This window comes from Nestor notabilis, unplaced genomic scaffold (assembly GCF_000696875.1).
Source record: "Nestor notabilis isolate BGI_N333 unplaced genomic scaffold, ASM69687v1 scaffold1372, whole genome shotgun sequence".
Taxonomy (NCBI): domain Eukaryota; kingdom Metazoa; phylum Chordata; class Aves; order Psittaciformes; family Psittacidae; genus Nestor; species Nestor notabilis.
The window spans coordinates 8,308-29,720 of NW_009916752.1; the positions used below are offsets into that span (position 1 = coordinate 8,308).

The 21,413-nt window shown below is 41.7% G+C and overlaps 1 protein-coding gene across 1 annotated transcript in view; it reads left to right on the plus strand.

Annotated features, from left to right (window-relative positions):
- The first annotated feature begins 352 nt into the window (after nucleotides 1–352).
- LOC104413650 (ovostatin-like) overlaps nucleotides 353–21,413 on the plus strand; it is a 28,670-nt gene continuing 7,609 nt past the window's right edge. The window contains exons 1-26 of the mRNA XM_010024709.1: nucleotides 353–417; nucleotides 2,060–2,243; nucleotides 2,924–3,080; nucleotides 3,680–3,732; nucleotides 4,223–4,243; nucleotides 4,880–5,048; nucleotides 6,249–6,333; nucleotides 7,036–7,153; nucleotides 7,831–7,951; nucleotides 8,169–8,278; nucleotides 9,334–9,492; nucleotides 10,244–10,471; nucleotides 10,687–10,744; nucleotides 11,748–11,893; nucleotides 12,311–12,460; nucleotides 13,106–13,276; nucleotides 13,832–13,952; nucleotides 14,717–14,798; nucleotides 15,508–15,736; nucleotides 16,330–16,456; nucleotides 17,670–17,791; nucleotides 18,423–18,474; nucleotides 18,791–18,874; nucleotides 19,578–19,754; nucleotides 20,067–20,148; nucleotides 20,997–21,153. Of these exons, the coding sequence (XP_010023011.1) occupies nucleotides 353–417; nucleotides 2,060–2,243; nucleotides 2,924–3,080; nucleotides 3,680–3,732; nucleotides 4,223–4,243; nucleotides 4,880–5,048; nucleotides 6,249–6,333; nucleotides 7,036–7,153; nucleotides 7,831–7,951; nucleotides 8,169–8,278; nucleotides 9,334–9,492; nucleotides 10,244–10,471; nucleotides 10,687–10,744; nucleotides 11,748–11,893; nucleotides 12,311–12,460; nucleotides 13,106–13,276; nucleotides 13,832–13,952; nucleotides 14,717–14,798; nucleotides 15,508–15,736; nucleotides 16,330–16,456; nucleotides 17,670–17,791; nucleotides 18,423–18,474; nucleotides 18,791–18,874; nucleotides 19,578–19,754; nucleotides 20,067–20,148; nucleotides 20,997–21,153 (3,228 nt within the window). The remainder of the gene's footprint in view (nucleotides 418–2,059; nucleotides 2,244–2,923; nucleotides 3,081–3,679; nucleotides 3,733–4,222; nucleotides 4,244–4,879; nucleotides 5,049–6,248; nucleotides 6,334–7,035; nucleotides 7,154–7,830; nucleotides 7,952–8,168; nucleotides 8,279–9,333; nucleotides 9,493–10,243; nucleotides 10,472–10,686; nucleotides 10,745–11,747; nucleotides 11,894–12,310; nucleotides 12,461–13,105; nucleotides 13,277–13,831; nucleotides 13,953–14,716; nucleotides 14,799–15,507; nucleotides 15,737–16,329; nucleotides 16,457–17,669; nucleotides 17,792–18,422; nucleotides 18,475–18,790; nucleotides 18,875–19,577; nucleotides 19,755–20,066; nucleotides 20,149–20,996; nucleotides 21,154–21,413) is intronic.

Below are 21,413 nucleotides of genomic sequence, written 5' to 3' on the forward strand. Positions count from 1 at the left end.
AAATACTTACTCAGTGGCAAACACTAACAGGTTGAAACATTAAGGAACAGCCAATGACAATGAGGTAGGCTTCAATAAAGCATTCAGATGGGCAGGAACCGGTTTGGCTTGCAATACCTCACAAAGCTATGTGAAATATGAGAGCTTTCCTAAGCTATTGTTTGAGGGTTCAAGGGGTGTGAGAACAGACAGCAGAGAGGAAGATGAATCTATGCAAATTTTATGTAGATATCTTTTGTTAGAATATGACTGAAACCATGGAGGAGGAGCACCATCTCAGACCAGTTTAAAAGCCAGAAGACGGGCTGTCCACTTGAGATCCATCTCCCTTCTTTCTTCTTCACGGACAGAGATGAGGTCAAGGCTTCTTCTGAGTATTCTGTCCTTGAACTGGATTGCTGCGGTGTCTTCTGAACCGTAAGAGATCATACATTCTGTGTTTTTATGATAATATATTTCAGTATATTTCCCACTAGTTTGTTTCTCCTAGGACACTGCTGTATAATGAACTGGATGTTTGAGACCTCGGTTCTGAAATGTGTCTGAAGTGGAAGTAGATGGCACTGAAGGATGATTTGGAATGATGCTCTCCATCATAAAACTGCTATTAAATCTGATTTGAATGAAAGAAACCTAGAACTGGAGTAGATGAAGTCTCAAGTGCATGGACAAAGTGGAGAGGAGGTTCAATACTAGACCAGCAAGTGACACTAATGATCAGGATTGATATGGATCAGCAGTACAGAGCGAGCATGTTGTATGAGGAGGTGCTAAACGCCAGATAATGGCTGGTATTAGGGACTATGCTGACTGCCAATCCTAATATTAGTATTAATGTAAGAATGAGTATGAAGTATGAGTATTACACCTGCTGTGCTTATACAGCTCTGTCAATGTCCATGGCTTTATACAGTTTTCAGCCACAATATTCAAATATACATCAACATTAGCGCTTAAATCGCCTTTTCAAAAGTTTTAAAGGAAAACACGGAAAGTCGGAGGGGTTTAGCTTTCTCAGATCACTGTTCATTTCAATCATTTTACTTTTGGTCTTTGAAGGTCATGCAGTCTGAACTGGGCGAATGAAAATAACAATAAAGGCAATATAAGCAAGCAAAGCTGTGGGGGAAAAAAAAAAGAAAGGCTCAGATTCGTAAGAAAAGATTGTGTAATTCATGTTGTGCTGCTGCAGAACCAACCCATTAATGCTGTCATACATTATTTGAAAAGACTAGTTTGGGCAGCAGAGAACCAGCAAGCAACCAGCCAGCAACAGAACCTTCATCGAATCTAGCAAATCTGAAGGAATGTTTTTTCAGAGGAAGAATCTGGGGAAGGAAGGCTGCCCTAATTACAGAAAGCATATAACTAAAAAAGCCCAGTAGAAGAAAGAAGCAAAGGAAGCAGCACAGGGAGAGTCATGCAAACAGAGTACAGCATATAGGTTAGATCGAGCATTCTCTGAAATATTCTGCAGAACGGAAAAGCAAGGTGATTTCTTGATGCATTATGCTGATTGACTTATCTGATGTCAGTTGTTATCTGGAGGGAGTAATGTCTAGAGAAGAACAAATTAAAAATTTGTTGCAACCATTAGCTAGTATTTTTGTTACTGATCTTTGTTTTTGATCTGAAGAAGAAACTAAATATTACTCCTCCTTATGGGAGGTTCCAGAGGTTTAAGTATACATGTAAGTCATGGGCGGATAAATGCAGGTGTTGTCAGATGCTTGTCAGGTGTTTAGACACTTTAGTGATTGGAGTTGTGTAAATACCTGGAATGGAAAGATGCAGTGTCATGCTGGGTAAGAGACTGCATATAATGACGCCTGTCTTTCAGCTCAGAAAGAACCATGAGGGACAAAATATTATCACCTGTACTTTCTTAGCATATTATTCCAAACTCATTGAAAGTAATGGAATTCCTTCCACTGGTTTGAGCAAGCTTTGGATTGTGTCTTTGTTCACACATATGGCAATTCTATGGTAATTGCCTCTCCTGTTTGCTCTGACTTTCCTCCATGACTGAACTCTTTGATCTGGTCTTGCCTTCATACAGTCAGTATGTGCTACTGGTCCCGACAGTAGTGCGGAGCGACTCTCCGCAGACCGCTTGTGTGCAGTTCCATAACCTCAGTGAGCCTCTGTCCCTGAGCGTTGTCCTGGAATATGGCAGTATGCGGAATACTCTTTTTGAGGAATCGGTGACGAGGAATGATTTCTTCCAGTGCTGCGAATTCAAGGTATTTTCTCTTTTGAAACTACTGGAAAGGGTATAGAAGCGGGAGATACTTCTGAGTGCAACTGTCCTTGTCAGTGCAGGCAGAAGGTGAAGAGTGTGGGCAGGGAATAGGATGAAAAAAGATAAATGCCTGGAAAGGCTGACAACACAGACAAGAAAAAGAAAGACATATGGGTTCTGGGGGAAAGCTGGAGAAAGACTTTCCATCTCTATTCACAGAGAGACTAGGAAAAAGCTTTTGATTGCTATCACAGGTCCATGCACCTTATGAGACTGTCAGAAGTGTCAAGCTGGAGATCCCAGCTGGGATATACTCATTCTCTTTCCTGTGACTCTGCAAGATCTGTACAGATATGACAAGCAAGTTCCCAGGTTAGGTCTTCCAGAATGTAGCAGGAGAAAGCATTTCAGAATTGAGCTATATGGTTGGGGCAACCTGCACATAGGCATGAGAGGAAATGCACAGGACAGGGCATAGCTTAACTGGTGGCAGATCATGGGACTTCCACAGCAGAAATTTCCAGAGACTACCTCACTGGCAAAGATGGATCTTCTCAGGACTTTGCATAAGCTATTTATGACTCAATTGACAGTCAGTACCTTACTCAAGAACCCTGAGCAACAGGGGATCTCAATATATGTAATTTACCACTTTTCCTCTGGGTTTTTTTTTCTCTCCAGGTTCCTCCTGCTACTTCTGATCCCCTAGCATTCATTTCCTTCTCTGCAAACGGCACCACAGTCAAATTAGCTGAGAGAAGATCGGTGGCAATTCAGAATGTGGATAATACTGTCTTCATCCAGACGGACAAACCTATCTACAAACCAGGGCAAAAAGGTAGTTGAGGAGTTTGAGTCAGCTAGTGAACTGAGAAAATGGTTGCAAGGGTGGGTCTAGAGTGACAAGGACTTCCTTTTGTGGAATAAAAGCCCATGGACTGCAATAGTGATGATCCATCCCTCAGCTAGTGTATAGATGTCATTTGAATCTGGACTCGTCAAAAGTCAGTGAAAAATAGAACCAATTCGCAAATCACAAAAAATGAGTAGACTTCATGTGCTTTTACTGAGTTAATGACATTTACAGGATCTTGAGTTCTGCCAGGTTTACTGAGGTCAGTCACATAAAAAGCATCATTCAAAATACAGAAAAAAATAGGTTAAGTTTGGAATTAATAAGCTTGGTATAAAAATAAAGGAAGCATGTAATTTCCTGCCAATAGCTCTTTCTACTTAATTGCTAATCTAATTGAGAGTGCTGATTCCATCATGATGTTTAAATGACAGTACTAGCTAAGATAATCAAATCTTTTCTAATTCTCTAGGGACTCTTTAGTTCTCCCTAAAAGCCTGAGCAAACTTTGTTTCAGCTGTGTGTTGAAAGGAACTTACCCCTGCTGAAGTAAAGAATCCTTTTTTGTCCTGCATCTTTTTCAGTGATGTTTCGTGTGGTCAGTTTGGACACGCAGTTCAGATCTGTTCAGGAAACAGTAAGTATGAGTGATGGTCAAGATTTTTCAAGTGCCCTCTTGAGATACCTGTTCAATGAGACTCTCTCAATTAGAAGTTGAATAAAAAGGGCCTGGGATAGGCTTCCTGATGTTTCTGGAGAAGTGTTGTAATTCCTTAGCTTCACACTCTGTCCTTTCCCTGCCTTTATAGAGGGCAAAGGGTCTGAAGGCACTCTTGGAAATCTCTCACAGCACTCAGATTTTGTAGTTGCTTCACTTGTCCCAGATATGTAGAAACAGACTGGATGTTTTTGTAGGAAAGAGAAATTCACGAACAAGTTATCCTCTTTAAGTTATCTCTGTAATTAGAGACATGACTTGAAATTATTTCCTTGGCCTAGTGCTCTGTAGCCAGAGAAAGCAGTTCACAGCCTTCTTTATGTTCTAGTATTTCTCAACCTCCACAGCTAATTTCTTGATGTTCTGACTTTTCTTTTTTTCCCCTTTTTTCCTTTTTTCTCTCCTCCAGTATCCCCGAATCACCGTTAAGGTAAGAGATGCAACGTGTTGCTTTGGAAGGACTATGCTTCATCATTCCCCCATAGTGTCACTAGATGAGGGAGACTCATCCAGAGCACATCATCTAAAGCCAATGGATATGAGGTTGAACAGTGACAGTATCAAACACCAGAGGAGAAGAAATCAGCACAACCGAAGATGTTAGTTGGAGATGGCATGGGGTTGTTGCTGGGTCTTCCATTAGGATTCAAATAAGTTTAGTGTAGTCTTCCTTTGGTAGGACTACAGAAAATGGTCTGGTGAAGTAGTGTCATTCTCGTACAAGAATAGTAACTCCCTGAAATGTCATGTTCTGCTGGGGAACAGGCTAGCAATGAACTAGTCTTCTACCACATTTCACATCACACTTTCTAAAGGAGGCAAGCATAATACTCCTGTTTTACAGGAGGAGTTAAGTCAGAAAGACTTATGCTAGAAATGCTACAGATGAACAACCTGAGTCCCAAGAAAGTACTATTCCTGGATGATCTGAGATCATGTTGCAGTGTAGCTAGTTTCCAGCTAGGGAAAGTCAGAGCACATAATGCACTTAGCCAATATGCTAGGATACAAAACTGGAAAGAAGGCAAGAAAACAAGAAAAAGGGTACATCTCTCCCACTCTCCAGGACCCGGAGCGAAACAAGATCTTCCAGTGGTTGGAGGTTGCATCTAAGCATGGAATTGTCCAGCTCTCCTTTCAGCTAATTCCAGAGCCTATTCTGGGGTCCTATTGCATCACTGTGGAGAAAAAGTCAGGTGAAAAAGAGGACCATTTCTTCAAGGTGGAAGAATATGGTAAGCAAAGGCTGTAAACTGCCCTGCACCAGCAGTGAGGCTAGCTCTCCCTAACTCAAATAGGAGCTGCCAGTGCAAAGTTTGGGTGCTTTGAATTCTCTGCTTCATGCCTGAGAAAGAGAGACATGGGGATAGCTGGGTAGAGAAAGTGAAGGTGAGAAAGGAAAAAAGAAATGCTGAAAAGGGCAGCATTTTTCAGGAATTAAATTATGGCTCCTATTCATTTCTGGGCTGTCACTGTGTGTCTTTGGGATCCACATCCTATGACTCAGGCCTTACACTCCCCATCTGAAAGGAGGAGTCAGGCCTGCCCTTTTTTTGTTGAGGTCATCACCATATAAAGAGCACTAGGCTAAAATATGCAGAGAAATCTGAAGATGTTATTTATGAAGTAGATACATCATGGCAGGTATGGGATTGTTAGTGGTGGGGGCTGGATAGCCAGTGGAAATGCAAGATGGAAAACAGTGGGCAGTGGAGGTGCCAAAGCCCAGATAGTGATCTGCTTACTCTCTGAAATAGACCATATCAAGAAAGTTGCTAGATTTGTTTCGACCTTTCAAGTTTTCTCAGCTTACAGTTGCAGGTTTTCCTTAGCAGTCCCCAGAGTAGGCTTGGACAACTCCCAGTTGTTTGGGATTTTTGTAAGAGCAGTAAAGCACCTTTCCTGTTTACCCTTCAGAGCTCTTTCATGTCTTCCAGTCTCCTGTGTACAGGTTTGCGATAATAAGGCCTTTTCCAGCTGTGTTGTCATTATTGCTGGTGACCCAGGACAGAAGATAAGCTGAAAAGAGAGAGTGACAGTGACCTATTTGATTTTACTATTTCACTTAATCTGTTGCCTTTCTCCTTCAATGGTGCTGGATTGCATAATAACTTCTGTTCTCCAGGGCTTAACTGATTTGAGACATCAGCATTATTCCCACCTTTCTTTTGAATTAAATGTACAGCCAGTTAGTGATTTCTCACAATTCTTACTTCGCCTGTTATTATTATTATTATTATGATTATTATTATCACTATGATTATTATTATCCTACAGCCAGCTCCTAGGTAGACTTTTCTTCGAACTATTTCTTCTCCCTTCTTGGTGAAAATGTCTTTGCCAACTGTTTTGGGGGTTTTTTTTGCTGTCTTCTACACATATACCTGATTCTGGCATATAACTACTCATCAGTCATATTCATATTGCATTTCCAGTGCTGCCAAAATTTGAAGTGACAACCAGTGTGCCGAAGAGTATTTCTTTCTTTGATGAAGAAATTAGGGTGAATGTTTGTGCTTCGTAAGTATCAGAGCTGAGAACAACACATCTGTGCACAGGAAACATGGGGTAGAGGATGGTGTGCCATGCTGGGAAGCAGGGCCCCTGCTGCTGCTGATTCAGAGTATGGGTTACAGCAGTTCCTTTAGCTGTGACTTCCGTGACATGCAATGTTAAGTCTCTTCCCATTACACAGCAAAATTAGAACTCAAGGAGTTTGTGTGTGTCTGATAATTTAAAGATAACAAGCAGTACGCACTTGCTAGCTGTTGTTTTTTATTATTACAGAAAAAGAGAAATAGTACAGGGGTGTATGACTGATGATTGACGGCTGTGATACAGCCAAAGGGCAGGGTGACGTCAGCTAAAGGGGAGAACAGGGATCTTTCTGCAGTACATCCTGCTTTGCATAAGTCACTAACAAGAAAAAGCAAGCAGCAGGGTATGAATATCCCTGAGTCCAGCACCACTTTCCAGTTTCATTCATTAAAGAAAGACTACATCAAAACAATGATCAAACAGGCTTTTTTAACAAGGTGCCAGAAACAGCCTTAAAGTTCTTGAAGGTAATTCTGCTAGTGCTGACTGGTCCTAATTCCCACTTGCTCTTCTGTCTATGCTCTGGACACTCCTGAGGGGTTTAGAGTCTGCATTACTCTGCAATCTTTGCAGGTTTCATGCTAAGTCCACGTGATTGGATTCTTGTGTCTTTTCCTCTCCTAGGTACACTTATGGCCAACCAGTGCAAGGGAATGCCCGAATCAATGTGTGTCAGCGGCACTTTTACAGTCCACGGTGTGAACAAAACCAGAAAGAAACCTGTGAAGCAATCACTGGACTGGTATGATACAGGGCAAGGGCTTTTCTTCCCAGTCAGCTTTACTACCCAAAATGTAGCAGTTTTTGGTGGCCTCCTTCATTTCCTGTGGAACACCAGAGAGACAACCTTGGAGGCATGCTTTTTCTCACTGTCTCACATGCAGAGCTGAAAGACCATGAAAGTAGTTTTTACTGATGACCTTATTAGGAGACTTTGATTCTTCCCTCAGAAAGAGTCAGTAGGAGGGATGGAGTCTCATGAAAATATAAATCTGTGATCATTTCTAAAACACTGGATCTGTGTTCTTGCCAAATCTAATCAGCAGATCTACACTGGGAGTCTCTGAGGACACTTAATGGTAAACTAATGGTTAATTTCTCCACTAGTTCAAAGTGCTCTGGTCAGAGTTCAAGCATCATGCAAGGTGGGTTTACGATGGAGCATGAGCATAAGAGAGGACTAGGGGGAATGAGAAGAGAGACTTGCAGGTGCAAAGGTAAATGGTATTGAAACAATGATGGAGGAAGCGAGCCAGGGAGTGAGAAGTGTAATGTAGGAAGGAAGCAAGTAGAAAGGAAGAACTGAAGAAGATTTGAGCAGAGACAATGAGGCTCTTCAGAGACCCACTAATACAGAGTCAGAAATAATTTTCCAAACCTTGATAAAAATGGGCTTTCCCCTTTGTGTTCTGTTTCCAGCTGGGGAAGGATGGCTGCCTCAACTCTGTAATCTCCATCAAAACATTCCAGCTCTACCGCAGCTATGCCAGGATGTATACCAGCCTCAATGTAGAAAGCATTGTCACTGAAAATGGGACAGGTAATACCAAGTGGAGGTTGGGAGTAGCTGGTTAAAGCTAACAGATGGTACTTTCTGAGAGGAATGTCCTGGATCCTGATCTGTGCAGCAAATAATCACAGTTTTCTGCATAGATCTCCCTCCAGAACATCACTACTCCATATAGCTTTTCAAAGGAAACAATTTTCAGGCCATCCTGGTTTCTGTTTCCTCCCTTTACACTGTCTGTGTCTCACAGGTATCCAGATGAAAAGCAATGACTATGTTGCAGTCAACCAAGAACGTGACAGAGTGATGTTTAAGAATATGGATTTCTATTACAAGAGGGGAATTCCTTACTATGGCGAGGTAGGTGCCTCGAAGGACACATTTAGATCAAAACTCCCTGAGGTCCAGCATGAGGGTCCCTGTGTTGCCCTATTTATGGCTATCCCTTAATTTTGTGCTGACAACTTCCCATGATAATGGTGCATAACAGTGACTGCTGCATAACTCTCTTGCTACGTTAGATGTTCCTAGAGAAAATAAGAACATGATGTCATACCTAGACTGTTAGGGTCTCTCTTCTGCCATACTTAGAGAATGCCTGGAAGGTGGGTAAGTGAAAGGTCAGATGAGCGGGTGTAGGAGTCTGCAAGAAACTACTTCAGCGACAGCTATGCCTAAACTGAAGGTAGAATCTTTCCTGTGTTGTATCACACAGTCCCAGGGATGTTTACTTACAGCAGCAAAGTAAAAGTTGTTGGAGCATATTCCAACTTCTTAGCAACCTGCACATGCAGGATAAACCCAGGCACAGAAAAGAGGATGAGCTATACAGCATCATCCTGACATGCAGTGGGGACAGAGGGTATTAACAGGCACCTAGGAACTGGGAGGTGCTCCTGAGCTGCACAGATTACCTGTAGCCATGAAGTCATCTAATTGCTTTCGGTTTGTTAATCAGTGCTCTCCAGAGAGTACGAACTCTGGAGTCCCTCTGTTTCTCTTTGCTCAGGAAGAGTGAGGATGCAATAAGAGTTCCATCCACCATCTCTCACTCAGTGGTCTTTATGTTATGTGATGGCCCATGGAACTAAGTCACCAAAAAGAGAGTATTTATCATTAAAAGAATTCCTTATATGAGATCATGTATGTATACAATTCCTTCTCCCACTGTTACATGTAGTTTGTCCTTGCACTGATAGCAATTGGCTGCCTTAGCCTGTCACAGAACTCCTGCTTCTTCAAATTATTGAAGGAGCATTTGCCTCTTAAATACATATAATTCTTGATTTCTCCTCTCTGCAGTTGTCCTTAGTGCTGAAGTGAGTGTCCTCTGGTAAGCAGAGCATTTCCCATTGCTTTTTTGCTTTTGGTTTGGGTTTTTTTTTGTGAATCCCTTGGGTATTCTTTATGTTCAGATCGCTGTGACAAATGTGGATGGCAAGCCCCTTGCTGGTAGGACTGTCCTGCTGGAGCTCAATGAAGAATATCTAGCCAACTATACCACCAACAAGAACGGCACTGCTGCTTTTTCCATCGACACGTCCAACTTCTTTGATCCCAGTTTCAAGTTGAGAGTAAGTAAATACAGGCTTTGGTCTAATTCCTAAAAAAAATACTTCATTGAAGAGAGGGATTAGAAGTAATCTGGTAAATGCTGGTGGGATTCTTTCAGATGAGGAAAATAGGCAGTCATCTACCAACACCTGAAACTAATATGAGAAAATACCAATGCCTGAGACGTGTCAGACTGCACCTCAGGAATGTTTGGGCTGTGGCGATCTTCAGCAGCTGCTTGTTATTTCCATTGCTCAGAAGCCCTTTCTGCAGCCATCTTCCTTCTCTGTGCGCTAGAGGACCTTCATCACAGACTACCATATCTTCCTCACCCAGCCCAGATGCACAGCAGCCTCTTTCCCGGCTTCTGCCTGCTTCCATGGCAGAGAGATGCTCATGCTTGTTGCTACCACATGGTCTTCTCATGTTGTCATGCCTTTTCTCTGCTGTGATGGGAACAGCTGAGAAAAAGTACAATGCCATTCTACCTCACAATAAGTCCAAACGGTTTATACGATCTGCCTCAAGCCTGCAAGAGTCTGAAAAAAACTCCCATAGGTGTCTGGATGCATTAAGTTGTCCAGAAAGTCCACTGCTCTGAACTGCTGAAGCACAAATTTTTCACACCAGCTCTTGCTTTTGGCTTAAATGGCCCCAGAAATCAGCTTCCCAACAGAATATTTTAGCAGGAAGATGCTTTTGCCTCTCACCTGCCTTATATTTTTTCATTTTCCATTTTGTCGATTCTTCATATATGACTCCTCTGCATAGGTCAGGCAGGCACCAGACGACTGTGCAGACTTCTTCATCTGGAGGAATGATAACGAGCCCCAAGCCTTATTCTTTGTCCGACGTTTCTACTCGCGGACGAACAGCTTTGTGAAAATTGAGCCAGTGAAGGAGAAGCTCAGCTGTGGCCAACAGCAAATGATCAACGTTCACTATATCCTGAACAAAGAGAGCTACAGGAATGCTGGGCACGCAAACTTCTACTATGTGGTAAGTGCTACCATGACTCCCAAAACACCTCTTTTCTTTTACCTTCTCCCAAACACCACGGAAGGCAGAAATCTCCAGACCAAAAAGTGGTTACAGATCACAGCTTGATTTGATGGCCTTTGAAGCCTCTCAGAACACTACTCAAAATCAATGATTTCATGGGGAAAGGGTGAAGGTGCTTTTGATCCTGTCTCATGAGTTTTTTCCATGCCCAGGTGATGACAAAAGGGAAAATTATTCTCAGTGGCCAGAAACAAGTGAACATCTCTGGTGGTAAGTTCTAGATTGTATTACTACTGATACTTCAGAGCACCCTTCTGACCCCTAGAGCATTAGTGAGTTTTGTAAGAAGGGATGAAAGCAGAGAACTGCAACTAAATCAGGTATTAGTTCTTAAACCCCACCACCTGTCACCACTCACAGCATTGCTCGCTTTTGCTGCAGCATCTAGCCAATCTCCTGTATCATAATCAAATTTATCTTGCTAGTTGAAAGATAAAAACCTTCGTTGTGACCAAACAGAAAGAATGTAACCTTCTTCTATTTTAGTTCTCGCCAAGGAATATTTATAGGTTCACAGTTATTCTGTGACATCCTGATCTTCACCAATTACAAGTTTAAAACTTTTTAAAGTTAGAAAATAAGATGTATCCTATTTGACATGGATATTTAGCAGTTAAGTGCTTGAAATTCATTGCACTTTCAGAAGTCTTCAAATATGGTCCTAGCAATCACAGCACACTGAACTTCTTTCTTTCACTGTTAAAACTTACTTTCTTGCAGAACCTCATCTATGTCTAGCCTTCAGTAGGTGGCGTAAATAAGCCTCACTCCACATACAGGACTTGTTGTTTAGTACTTGCCATCTTTGGTCTCAAGCTTAATTTCCTGGCCCTGTTCCAGTAGTTGTCATCCATGTGGATAAAAACTTTGTATTTCTTAGTGTTAAGAGAGCTCTCCCTTAGCTCAGGAGATTGGCCTATCTTCTCTGGTGTGGGACATTCTAGGTTTGAGAACCAAAGGCACAGATTTCCTTGTCAAACTCTTACTCAGCTCAGACCCCTCTCTGCAAAGCACCCTGCTTTCATTACTTTCCAGTTTATATCTGTTGTCTTGCTGATGTTCCTCAGCCACTGCAAGATGAATCTTCCAATATCCAACTTTCCTGTTATTTAAAGATCCTGGTAGGTCATGATACGTGGTCCTTCCACCAAAGCTGAGTTTGTCTAATCCCTTTTGTTGGCTTCTCGTCCCCTGTTCAATGTTCCTTTCACAGCTCCCAGAGGTACATTCTCCATCACACTGACTGTCACTGAGAAGCTTGCCCCCAGTGCCAGGCTGTTGCTCTACACGGTGCATCCTCATGGGGAGATAGTGGCTGACAGCTCTTGGATACAGAGCGATGTATGCTTCAAAAACAAGGTGAAAGTCTTTGCTTTCTTATCAAGGGCTATATCAGCTGGCTCTTAGATGTGAGAACAGTTAGGGAATGACTTCCTCAAGAGCCCTGCACTCGGGATAGCCTTTAGGAATGGAAAAGGTACAGATGTGCCTGGGAACATGAGGAGCTGTGCCTGGGAACATGAGGAGCTGTGCCTGGAATGGACATTTATTCTCAGACTCAGGAAAAAAGTTCTGAGTGTTGTGGGGAGAGAGAGGTGACTGAGATTACAGAGGTTGTGAATTTTAACAGTACAGTGGTTCAGAAGGGCCATCTACTGGCAGGAGCTTTGTCCCACAGAGAACAGAGTGAGTGCTGATGAAAGGTGAGATTTAGGTCTATGTGCCAAGCTGATTCTCCTAATTTCTGTGTGATTGCCTTGATTTATTCATTTCCAGCTCCAGCTCGAGTTCTCTGAGAAGCAGGGTCTCCCTGGCTCTAAAGTCAGTCTCCACCTTAAAGCTGCTGCCAACTCCTACTGTGCCCTGCGAGCTGTAGATCAGAGTGTCCTTCTTCTTCAGCCCGCACAAGAGTTATCTGCTGAGAGAGTAAGCCACAACCCAAGTCCTGTGTTCTTTCGACCTAGGGACATCCAGAGCAACATTCTAATTCCCTACCCTCATGTCTCTGCTGCTGTCTGTATTTTCACTTTTCCCTTCGAAACAGGCATCTCAGTGATTAAAGAAAGGTCTATGGCAGTTGTACACCTCAAAGACAGAAATTCATAGTGGAACATTTACTTTTGGAAATCATGGCCACGTAAGACATATCCCAGGAATATGTCTAATGTAAATCCTTGAAAGCATAGTTGCATAGCTCCTCCCTTGGGAGTGATTATGACAAAATTCTATTTTATGACTCAAATAGGCCTTGAGCCCAGAACAAAAGCTGTATGTGTCAGCTAGTATCTTGTTGGACTCCTGTTTCCTGTTTGCATAACTCAGGGACATAACTCTGTGCCTTTTGCTTGAGTTCACCCCACAAAGCTGTTGCAACTCAGAAGGAGGATGGTAGAGTCCAATCCTTCTTATGTATCACCAGCCAAATTGTTTATTCATTTCCAGTTAGCCACCACCAGGAAAAGCCACCACAGTCTACAGGATTGTGCAGGGGCTATCATAAGCTTTACATATATGTGCTTTTTCACCCAGCTGGGACCTTCCTTGTGTTCACTAGTTGTTCTAATCTCCCAGGTGTACTATCAACTTCGTGTGAGTGATTTATATGGCTATTACTACAAGGGGCTCAACCTGGAAGATGACAAGCCAGAGGCGTGTACTCCAATCAAAACCACCTTTTTTGATGGCTTGTACTATGAGCCTGTGAATGTCAGTCGTGATGGTGATGTCTACACAATTTTCAAGGTATGTGCTCTGTGTGGTTCCTTAAGTGGGAGGTATTCCAGAAGAATGCATGCACATTAGCATTCAGCTTTCTCAGGTGGTGTTCTAACCACTAAGAGAAGGCATCTGATGCCTGGAACTGCCTAAAGTTTCTGTCTTCATATCCCCCCCTCTTCAGGAAGCCTGAAAATCACTACTAGATATATTCACTGGGATCCTGTCTGTGCTTCAGTACATATTTCCTAAGCAGGACCGTAGCCTTGGCTCATGATCTCAGGCATTCCTAGTAAAGATCTGAGTTTGTGATGTAGGCTGCTTGATTCCTGTTACACTTGCCTCCATTCTCCACTGGCCCTATAGGCTAAGGTACAGCATAAGCCCCATCATTACTCATCTTCACAGAACACCAGGTGTCACTGCTCTGTAAGACATAGAGAGTGTAGAGGAAGAGTTGTGATGTTCAGGGTTGCAAGGGTGGGATGTGGGGAGGGAGGAAAGAGATGAGGTGTGATAACCTAGATAGGAAAATTGGTATGCACTGCTGCCTAGTGACATGATTGATTCCTTCACATACAGAATATGGGCCTGAAGGTTTTCACCAACTCTGTGCTACGGAAGCCAGTTCTGTGCAATGAACACAAATCAGATATGGAAGATTACCCTGTCTATTTTGACCATGCCAGTGGCTATGGTTCAGGTAAAAGAAGGCTCATACTGAATCTCCAGTCCCAGTCTTCCTGCTCTTTAGAACTGTTGCCTTTATAAGATAACAACCAGCATGTTGAGGGTTGTTTGTTTGGCTTTTTTTAATTAGTCTGTGTCCCAGTTTGCTTCTAGTAACCTCTTTTTGACAGTCCTTGCAGCAGAGTCAATTCTGTCTTACTTAGGAACTCCGAGGTACCTCCATGCTAAATGACTTTTTGGACATACAAGTGAGTCTATGGCAAAACTGGAGAGCAAACCTTGGTTCCTAATATCAGACCTGTAGATAAACTATATGGAAAAAAAAACATATTTTCCCCAATGGACTAGATATTCAGTTTTAACTACTGAACAAGATAAAAATGATTGAGTTCTCAGAGAAGTTTGTAAAACATTATAAGCTTTGATGACCATGCTGGCTACTGTTGTCCATTTGCAAATCAAAGAGAGCTAGTGGTAGAGGACGTGGAGCGTGCCTTTCTGACTGGATGGTGGGACCTTTCAGTATGAAATGAATTGTCCTACGGAATAGCTAAATTTTCTAGTATTTTCCCATGGGAAAAGGGAGTAGATAAGAAATTGCTTCTTCATATACTCTGTACCTGTTAGAATTCTCCTTTCTTATGGGAAAAAGAATGGCAAAATGCTCAAACAGGATACTTAGTGTTCATTTATGGTGTTAAGCATGTCTGACAGCAGTTCAGATTCTTCTGGTGTGACCTTTGTCATATTATACTTTAACCATAGGCAATATTCTAGATGAGTCAAGGATTCTTTCTGGAGCTAACACTGTTCGAAAATTCTTCCCTGAGACCTGGATTTGGGATCTGCTTCATACCAAGTAAGTATTTTTATCTTCACTTCTTACAGTGTGGTTTTGAGTAGTTTATACATGTTGCTGAAATGAATTCTGGGCAGAAGCCACGGAACATATGTCTGCTTTGTAGATTTGGGTCTCCTTTTCTCATATTGATCAATGACTGTTGAGATCCCAACCTAGTACACAGTGTCAAACCTACTTGAAGTGTGAATAACATATGTTCTGTGCTCTTTCCCACATCCTTCTGCTGTGGAGAAAGAATAAGGGCTAAAAGTAAAATAAAAGCATTTGTTTTGGAGAAAGCAGGAGCAAAACTTGTTGTGTTTCATCCAGTGTTTAATTCAGCAGCAGGTTCTCTTTCCAGGCTATCACAGCATCTGCAATAAGAATATCTCCATCTTAACTATGCATCCAAAGGCTGTTCTGTAGCATTAATCCAAATGCATTGGTTCTAATCTATATGTTTGGGGATTAGGGTATTTAAACAAATTGTATTTCTAAATTTAAAAAGCTGAGTATTCTTCCAATTCCTTTTCAACATGTAGTTCACCAGCACCTTCATCTTTACTTTCAGCTTCTTTTTGGTTTGTTTTTTTTAAATATAGAAAGGTATCTTGCAGAAAGTGAGAAGAAAACACTTTTGTACTTACTCGACTAGGGAGCCAATTCTATAATTTGCCTTTAAAATGCCAAAGGTAATTTCTTATTCTCTTTTTCTTGTTTTCCTCAGTTCCAGTGGAGAGGTCGATGTCTTTTACACCATTCCTGACACCATCACAGAATGGAAAGCCAGCGCATTCTGCATGCAGGATGATGCTGGTTTTGGCATCTCTTCACCTGTTTCACTGACAGCATTCCAACCATTCTTTGTGGATCTCACCTTGCCATACTCTGTTATTCGAGGGGAAAAATTTAATTTAATAGCCAATGTCTTCAATTACCTCAACAAATGCATCCAGGTATATCAAGTTTCCTTTTACTTCCTATATGTTTTATCTGTTTCTCAAACATCTTGGCATTCACCTGCATAATGCACTAGAAATGCAGAAACAAGTGTCTAACTTACACTTCAGCCTGATACACTACTCTCTCACACTCCCTCCATGGACACATGCCTGTGTCATAACACTAGGAAAATGTGGCTGATGATAACTGTGGCTGGTCCACCGGAGATAAGAACTGGATCCTTATCCCTGTATAATTTACTACTTCTTTTTGCTCCTAAAGGAGGAACTAGAACATGGAGTTTGGGCACTGTGCTGTGCAAAACACAATACATGCTAAGTATGTCCTATGTAGCAGTAACTTATAAGATGACTTGACTAATTGGCACTGAGACCTTGGTACACTTCTGGGAAACTGCTACTGACAGTGGGCAGAAAAGAGACAGCTTTGCCACTTCCTGAGAGAAATGCCCTGTCCTTCTGTCCTGATACCAGCCCACAGATTCAGACGACAAATGGGTTCTCTAGGAGGTCTCCCTTGCTCTGCAGCCTAGCTTTAGGGGCAGCCTACTTTGTTTGTAATCTTTCTCCTTCTTTCTTTGTCTCAGGTCAGCGCCATACTGGCAAAGTCGAGTGACTACAAGGCAGAAATCCTTTCATCAGAGGGCAACACAGCAAAGGTGTGTGCCAATGAAAGAAAAACTTATATTTGGGCAGTTAGCCCCCAAAAACTCGGTAAGTTTGTCTTTTCATTACACTGATATATCCCTGTTTGATCTTTATTCTTCTCTTACTCCCACCCTTTAATGCAGTATCAATAACCCACAGGCAGGCATTTCTGGACAGCTCCACTTATTGCTCCATGAATTTAATACTGGATCTCTGCTAAAGCTCCCTTAGACACACTGAATGAGCAGAGAATTGTTCTGATGTTTTATCTCTTCCAATTTTTGGTACTTGATTTCCTGTCCATTTTAAGACTAACTCTTTACTTCCCACATTATGTATGAAATACTGGCAGAATTTCATGTGCCCATGATCTTTCAGCTGACATGTTTGCACCTAAGCAGGTGTATTTAATAAGAATAAAAATTGCTTATAATTTTGGATTGGATTCCCAACAGGCAAAGAGGACATTGCTCCTCCCCAGTTTTACAGCTGTTTCACTTCACACTGCCTTCAAGTCAATAGTGTCTTTTAAAAAAAGCAGTTACAACAGCATGTATGTATAAGTGCCCCAGAAGCTGAAGTACAAAAAGCTTTTAAGTAGTAAAGATTCTTCTCAGAATGAACCACCGATGGACCTTTTCTTTAAAAGGTGGTTTCTAAAATCCTGTAGTCAGTGTGAGTGATTTCCTCCAAACTTGCTGAGAAAGATGCAAAGTTACAGTGAGATGAAAATGGATATGCAGCAAAATAATATTGCAGAGCTGAAAAAAAAAAGCTGTTGTTTCTCCCTCATAACTCTGATAATGCATTTTTTTTCCAAGTAAAAACTGCTTTGGATTTCCAGTTAGCAATGATCAAAGGGGTGAAGTGAGCAACACCTACATAGCTGTTCACTACAGGGTTGCTCCTCAGTGTTGTTCCTCAGTTACCAAATTCCATCAGAAGGAGAGATGCAGCAGAGCTATAACTATTGCAACAATGCCCTAGGCCAGAGAAAACTCAGCACAAGGCTAAAAGAGGTGGAAACTGATAGTGAGTACTGTCACTTTTTTTTGGCCAGAATCACCCTTATTTCATTCGTCATACTAGGGCCCCAATCAACCACTTCTTGCCACTACTGGACAGATGTGGAACCTTCATGAAATTTGTTTCTACAGAGCTGCCTTCAGAGAGAATACATTTCTCAGCAGTTCATCAGCCTAGAAGAGGCCGTGAAAACCAGGCTTAGCTGTAGACATCGAAGATAACTCTTTTCTTGGGTTGGTGGGTGGCTTTCCAGGTGAGGTGAAATTCACGATTACTGCTGAGGCCAAACTGAATGCTGGAGCTACTGGAAACAGCACATTCCCAGAAGAGGAGACAATTCACAGGGACACCCTGATTCAAACTCTGCTTGTTGAGGTACAGTAGGAAGTCTGAACGTGCTATCTGCTCTGTGGGAACTGCGATTCCTATAGCTATGCGTTAGAAGCAGTTAGCTAGTGTCAGGAGGCAAGTCAGCTGTCACAGGTGGAGCTGTGTAGGCTGCTTCACATGAAAATAAGAGTGTAAATCACAACAATCAGTGGCATCCACTGTCTTCCTGCTACTGTCTCCTTCCTGGGATCACTAGTATACATGCTCTGACACCCCACAGATGTCAGTAGAGATGTAGCCAGAATGGAGGAGATTCCATACCTTACCTAAAAATGCCTTTAACCTGTGACTCTAATACTGTAGAGGTGGGTAGAGGGCAGATATAAAAGCAGAACCCACATAGGATTAGTTGGACAGAGTCCCTCTTATATGCTGGCAATATCTATTTTATAACTGCTTTCTAAGAAGGAAGTTGTTCTGGACAGAGTGTCATGTAAAAGAGAGAGGGAGCCATGGATCAAAAGATATCCTGGTGGAGATAGGGTAGGACTGTGTTCAAGGGGTGCACTGTCTGGATAGCAACATGGGCAGACTCTTTTACACCGTTAAATTGTCATGACTTCTTAGTGATCTACATTTTTCTTCTCTTCCTGACCAATTCCCTGCAATCAAACAGCCTGAAGGCATTAAAAAGGAATTGACTCAGAGCTCCCTCATCTGTACAAAAGGTAAGGCAAGTTCATTCATTTGTTCCAGGCAGTCAGTGGAACTGCTTCACTGTCTTGCAGGTTTTGTCTTACAAAACCAGAGGCCTTTCCAGAGGAGGAAAGAGGGTTTCAGGCTCAAGGTGCTGGGCTACCATTCAGGCTTTTCAGAGATACCTTGCAATGAGTAACTCTGAAAGACACTCATTGGGCAAGTCGCTGCAGCATTTTCTTTACCCAGGCTGCAGATTGTAAGAGTCACTGTAGTAATGCTTACAAAGCACAGACTTCTAGAAAAAAGATGATTTTAATAGTTATTCTTGTTACATTCTCTCATCAGGCGTAACGATTTCTGAACCGGTGTCTCTCAGCCTGCCAAGAAATCTAGTGCAGGGATCAGCCAGAGCTTATTTTTCTGTCATTGGTAAGTTTAGTACCTGGACTAAAACCCAAAAGTAAATGGAATTTCTCTAGTTGTTTCCTACTTCGCAATTCTGTCATATCAATAGAGGACAAAATACTCAAATTACTTCAATTTAATATTGCATTTCAGATTATATTATATTAGCACATCCCATTCTCTATAGTAAAAGAGTTAATTCAACTGAAAAAGTAGAAAAGGCAGACTTCTTTGAAAAAAATTATTTTGATTTCTTGGAAAGAATACATCAGAACTTTGCTGACTGCATCATTTCAAATTTATGCTTTTGCATAATGAAAACCACATCGGTTGGTAAGTTCCCACAGAACAAGACTTTCAGGTCCCAAACAACTCTACTAATCACAAGGTCGTTATTCAGACTGACAGTTCTCTTCAACTACAATTTTATGAGGTTCTGAACTCAGAGTGCTTTCTAAATACAGTTGTTCTGCATGCCTGGGTCAGTGTGCGGTGTGCTGATACTGTGCAATACAGCCTCTGTAGCCCAGGAGCATCATACCCCACACATTGTTCTCACACGTGCACACAAAATGGGAAGCAGGTTGTAAAGGGCAGGGAAAAATCTAATCCTTCTATGAGATCATAGCTGTTTCTCAGAACCCATGCCAGCCAGTATTGGTGTATAATACTGTGTAAGAAAGACACGTTTGAACTGAAATGACTTCTTACATCTTTCATTCTTCAGGAGACATTTTGGGTACAGCCTTGAGAAACATGGAGAACCTCCTCCATATGCCTTATGGTTGTGGAGAACAGAACATGGCTTTGTTCACACCCAACATCTATGCCCTGGATTATCTGAATAAGACTGGGCAGCTGACTGAAGAGATTAGACTCAAGGGTACTGGATATTTATCTGCAGGTGAGAAGGTTTCAGATTTTTCCATTTAATGTTGTGATTGTGTGCATTAGACTCTAAAGGTCTACATGGTGAACACTCATCTATGAATTCTAGCACCACACTTATTGCATTGAAGTGTGCAATGACAGCACCCCAAAGAAGCATGTCATACTTCCAGGACCAAAAGCACCCAGAATTCATAGTAGCTGACATTATTCACCAGACATACATTACTTAAGAGTAAATTAAAAAGTCTTACTCCTTCAGTTGAATGAATGGCAGAACTCGTTCTTTTCTGCAATTAGAAATATGTTTTCTTTATTGTGTTTTTAGGGTACCAAAAACAGCTATCATACAAACACCTGGATGGATCCTACAGCTCTTTTGGGTCACGAGATACTGAAGGGAGTGTATGGTAAGTGATGTTGCTTTCTATTTCCTTAGTGCAGGATCCTTAGGCTTCGAAAAATGATCAATATTAAGTAGTTATTTTTAATAGACCAAATGGACAAAACTCAACTAATTTGGATTCCCTAGTAAAGGAGGGATTAATAAACCAGAGAGAGTGCAACAAAAGGATAAGATGATTGGGGGCTAGAGCAATATTCAAGGAGAGGTTGAAGGAACTGGGTTTGTTCAGCCTATAGAAGAGGAGAGTAATGGGAACCTGGGTAAAACTTTCTACTACCTAGATGAGGACTGTAGAAAAGACAAATAGACTCTTTTCAGGGGTGCACAGAGAAAGAATAAGAGTTTGTCTTTACTCAAGTTGCAACAGGGAAAACTCCAACTGGGTAGAAGGAAAAAAAACCAGTTTTCCCCAAGAGAAGGCTACAGCACTGAGACAAATGCCCAGAGAGGATGTGGGTATATATCCCTGGAGATTTTCACAACATGATTGGACAAAGGACTAGGTTGTCTCTAGTTCAAGCAAGTGATTGGACTGGAGACTTCCAGAGGTACCTTCACACCTAGTTTAATTCATAATTCTATTAATTAAAATTAGAAATTACTATCATCAATCATCAAGCTGTGTCTATACTTTACCCTTGCTCTGAAAGAACGGTTTCAAGCACAGTAATGGAAAAAACACAGGTCAATTTTTAACTGTCTTATTTATTTAAACTTACAAAACACTTGTTTCTTTTACCTCAGACATTATAGAGTTTATTTAATGTAATTTTTTTTGCACATCCAGTTGCTGGTAAACCTTCTTGAGCTTGTTCACATCTTACCTGCTTTCTGTTTCTGATTCACCTTCAGGCTCACTGCCTTTGTGTACAAGTCATTTGAACAAGCCAAACGCTACATCTACATTGATGACAACGTCCAGTCTCAAGCTTTGATCTGGCTGGCAAGCAAGCAGAAGCCAGATGGCTGCTTTGAAAATGCTGGCTCACATTTTAACAATGCTCTGAAGGTAACTGAGACAAGTATAGTCCCACACTTCTAGTCCTGCCACTGGTTTTGATCTGGATCCTGTCTTCCAGACACAAGCTTATGACCATACGCTGCTCTTCCTGGTACTATTCTCTTGTGTGTCTCACGCACAAGCAGGGTATGATTCTTATGTCTGCTATTGACAATGTGATAGAAACAAGTAGAACTTTCTGAGTTAGAAGTCTCAGGTTTTATTTGCTACTATTGCATTATGTGTTCAGCTACAGGCTATAATGTGCT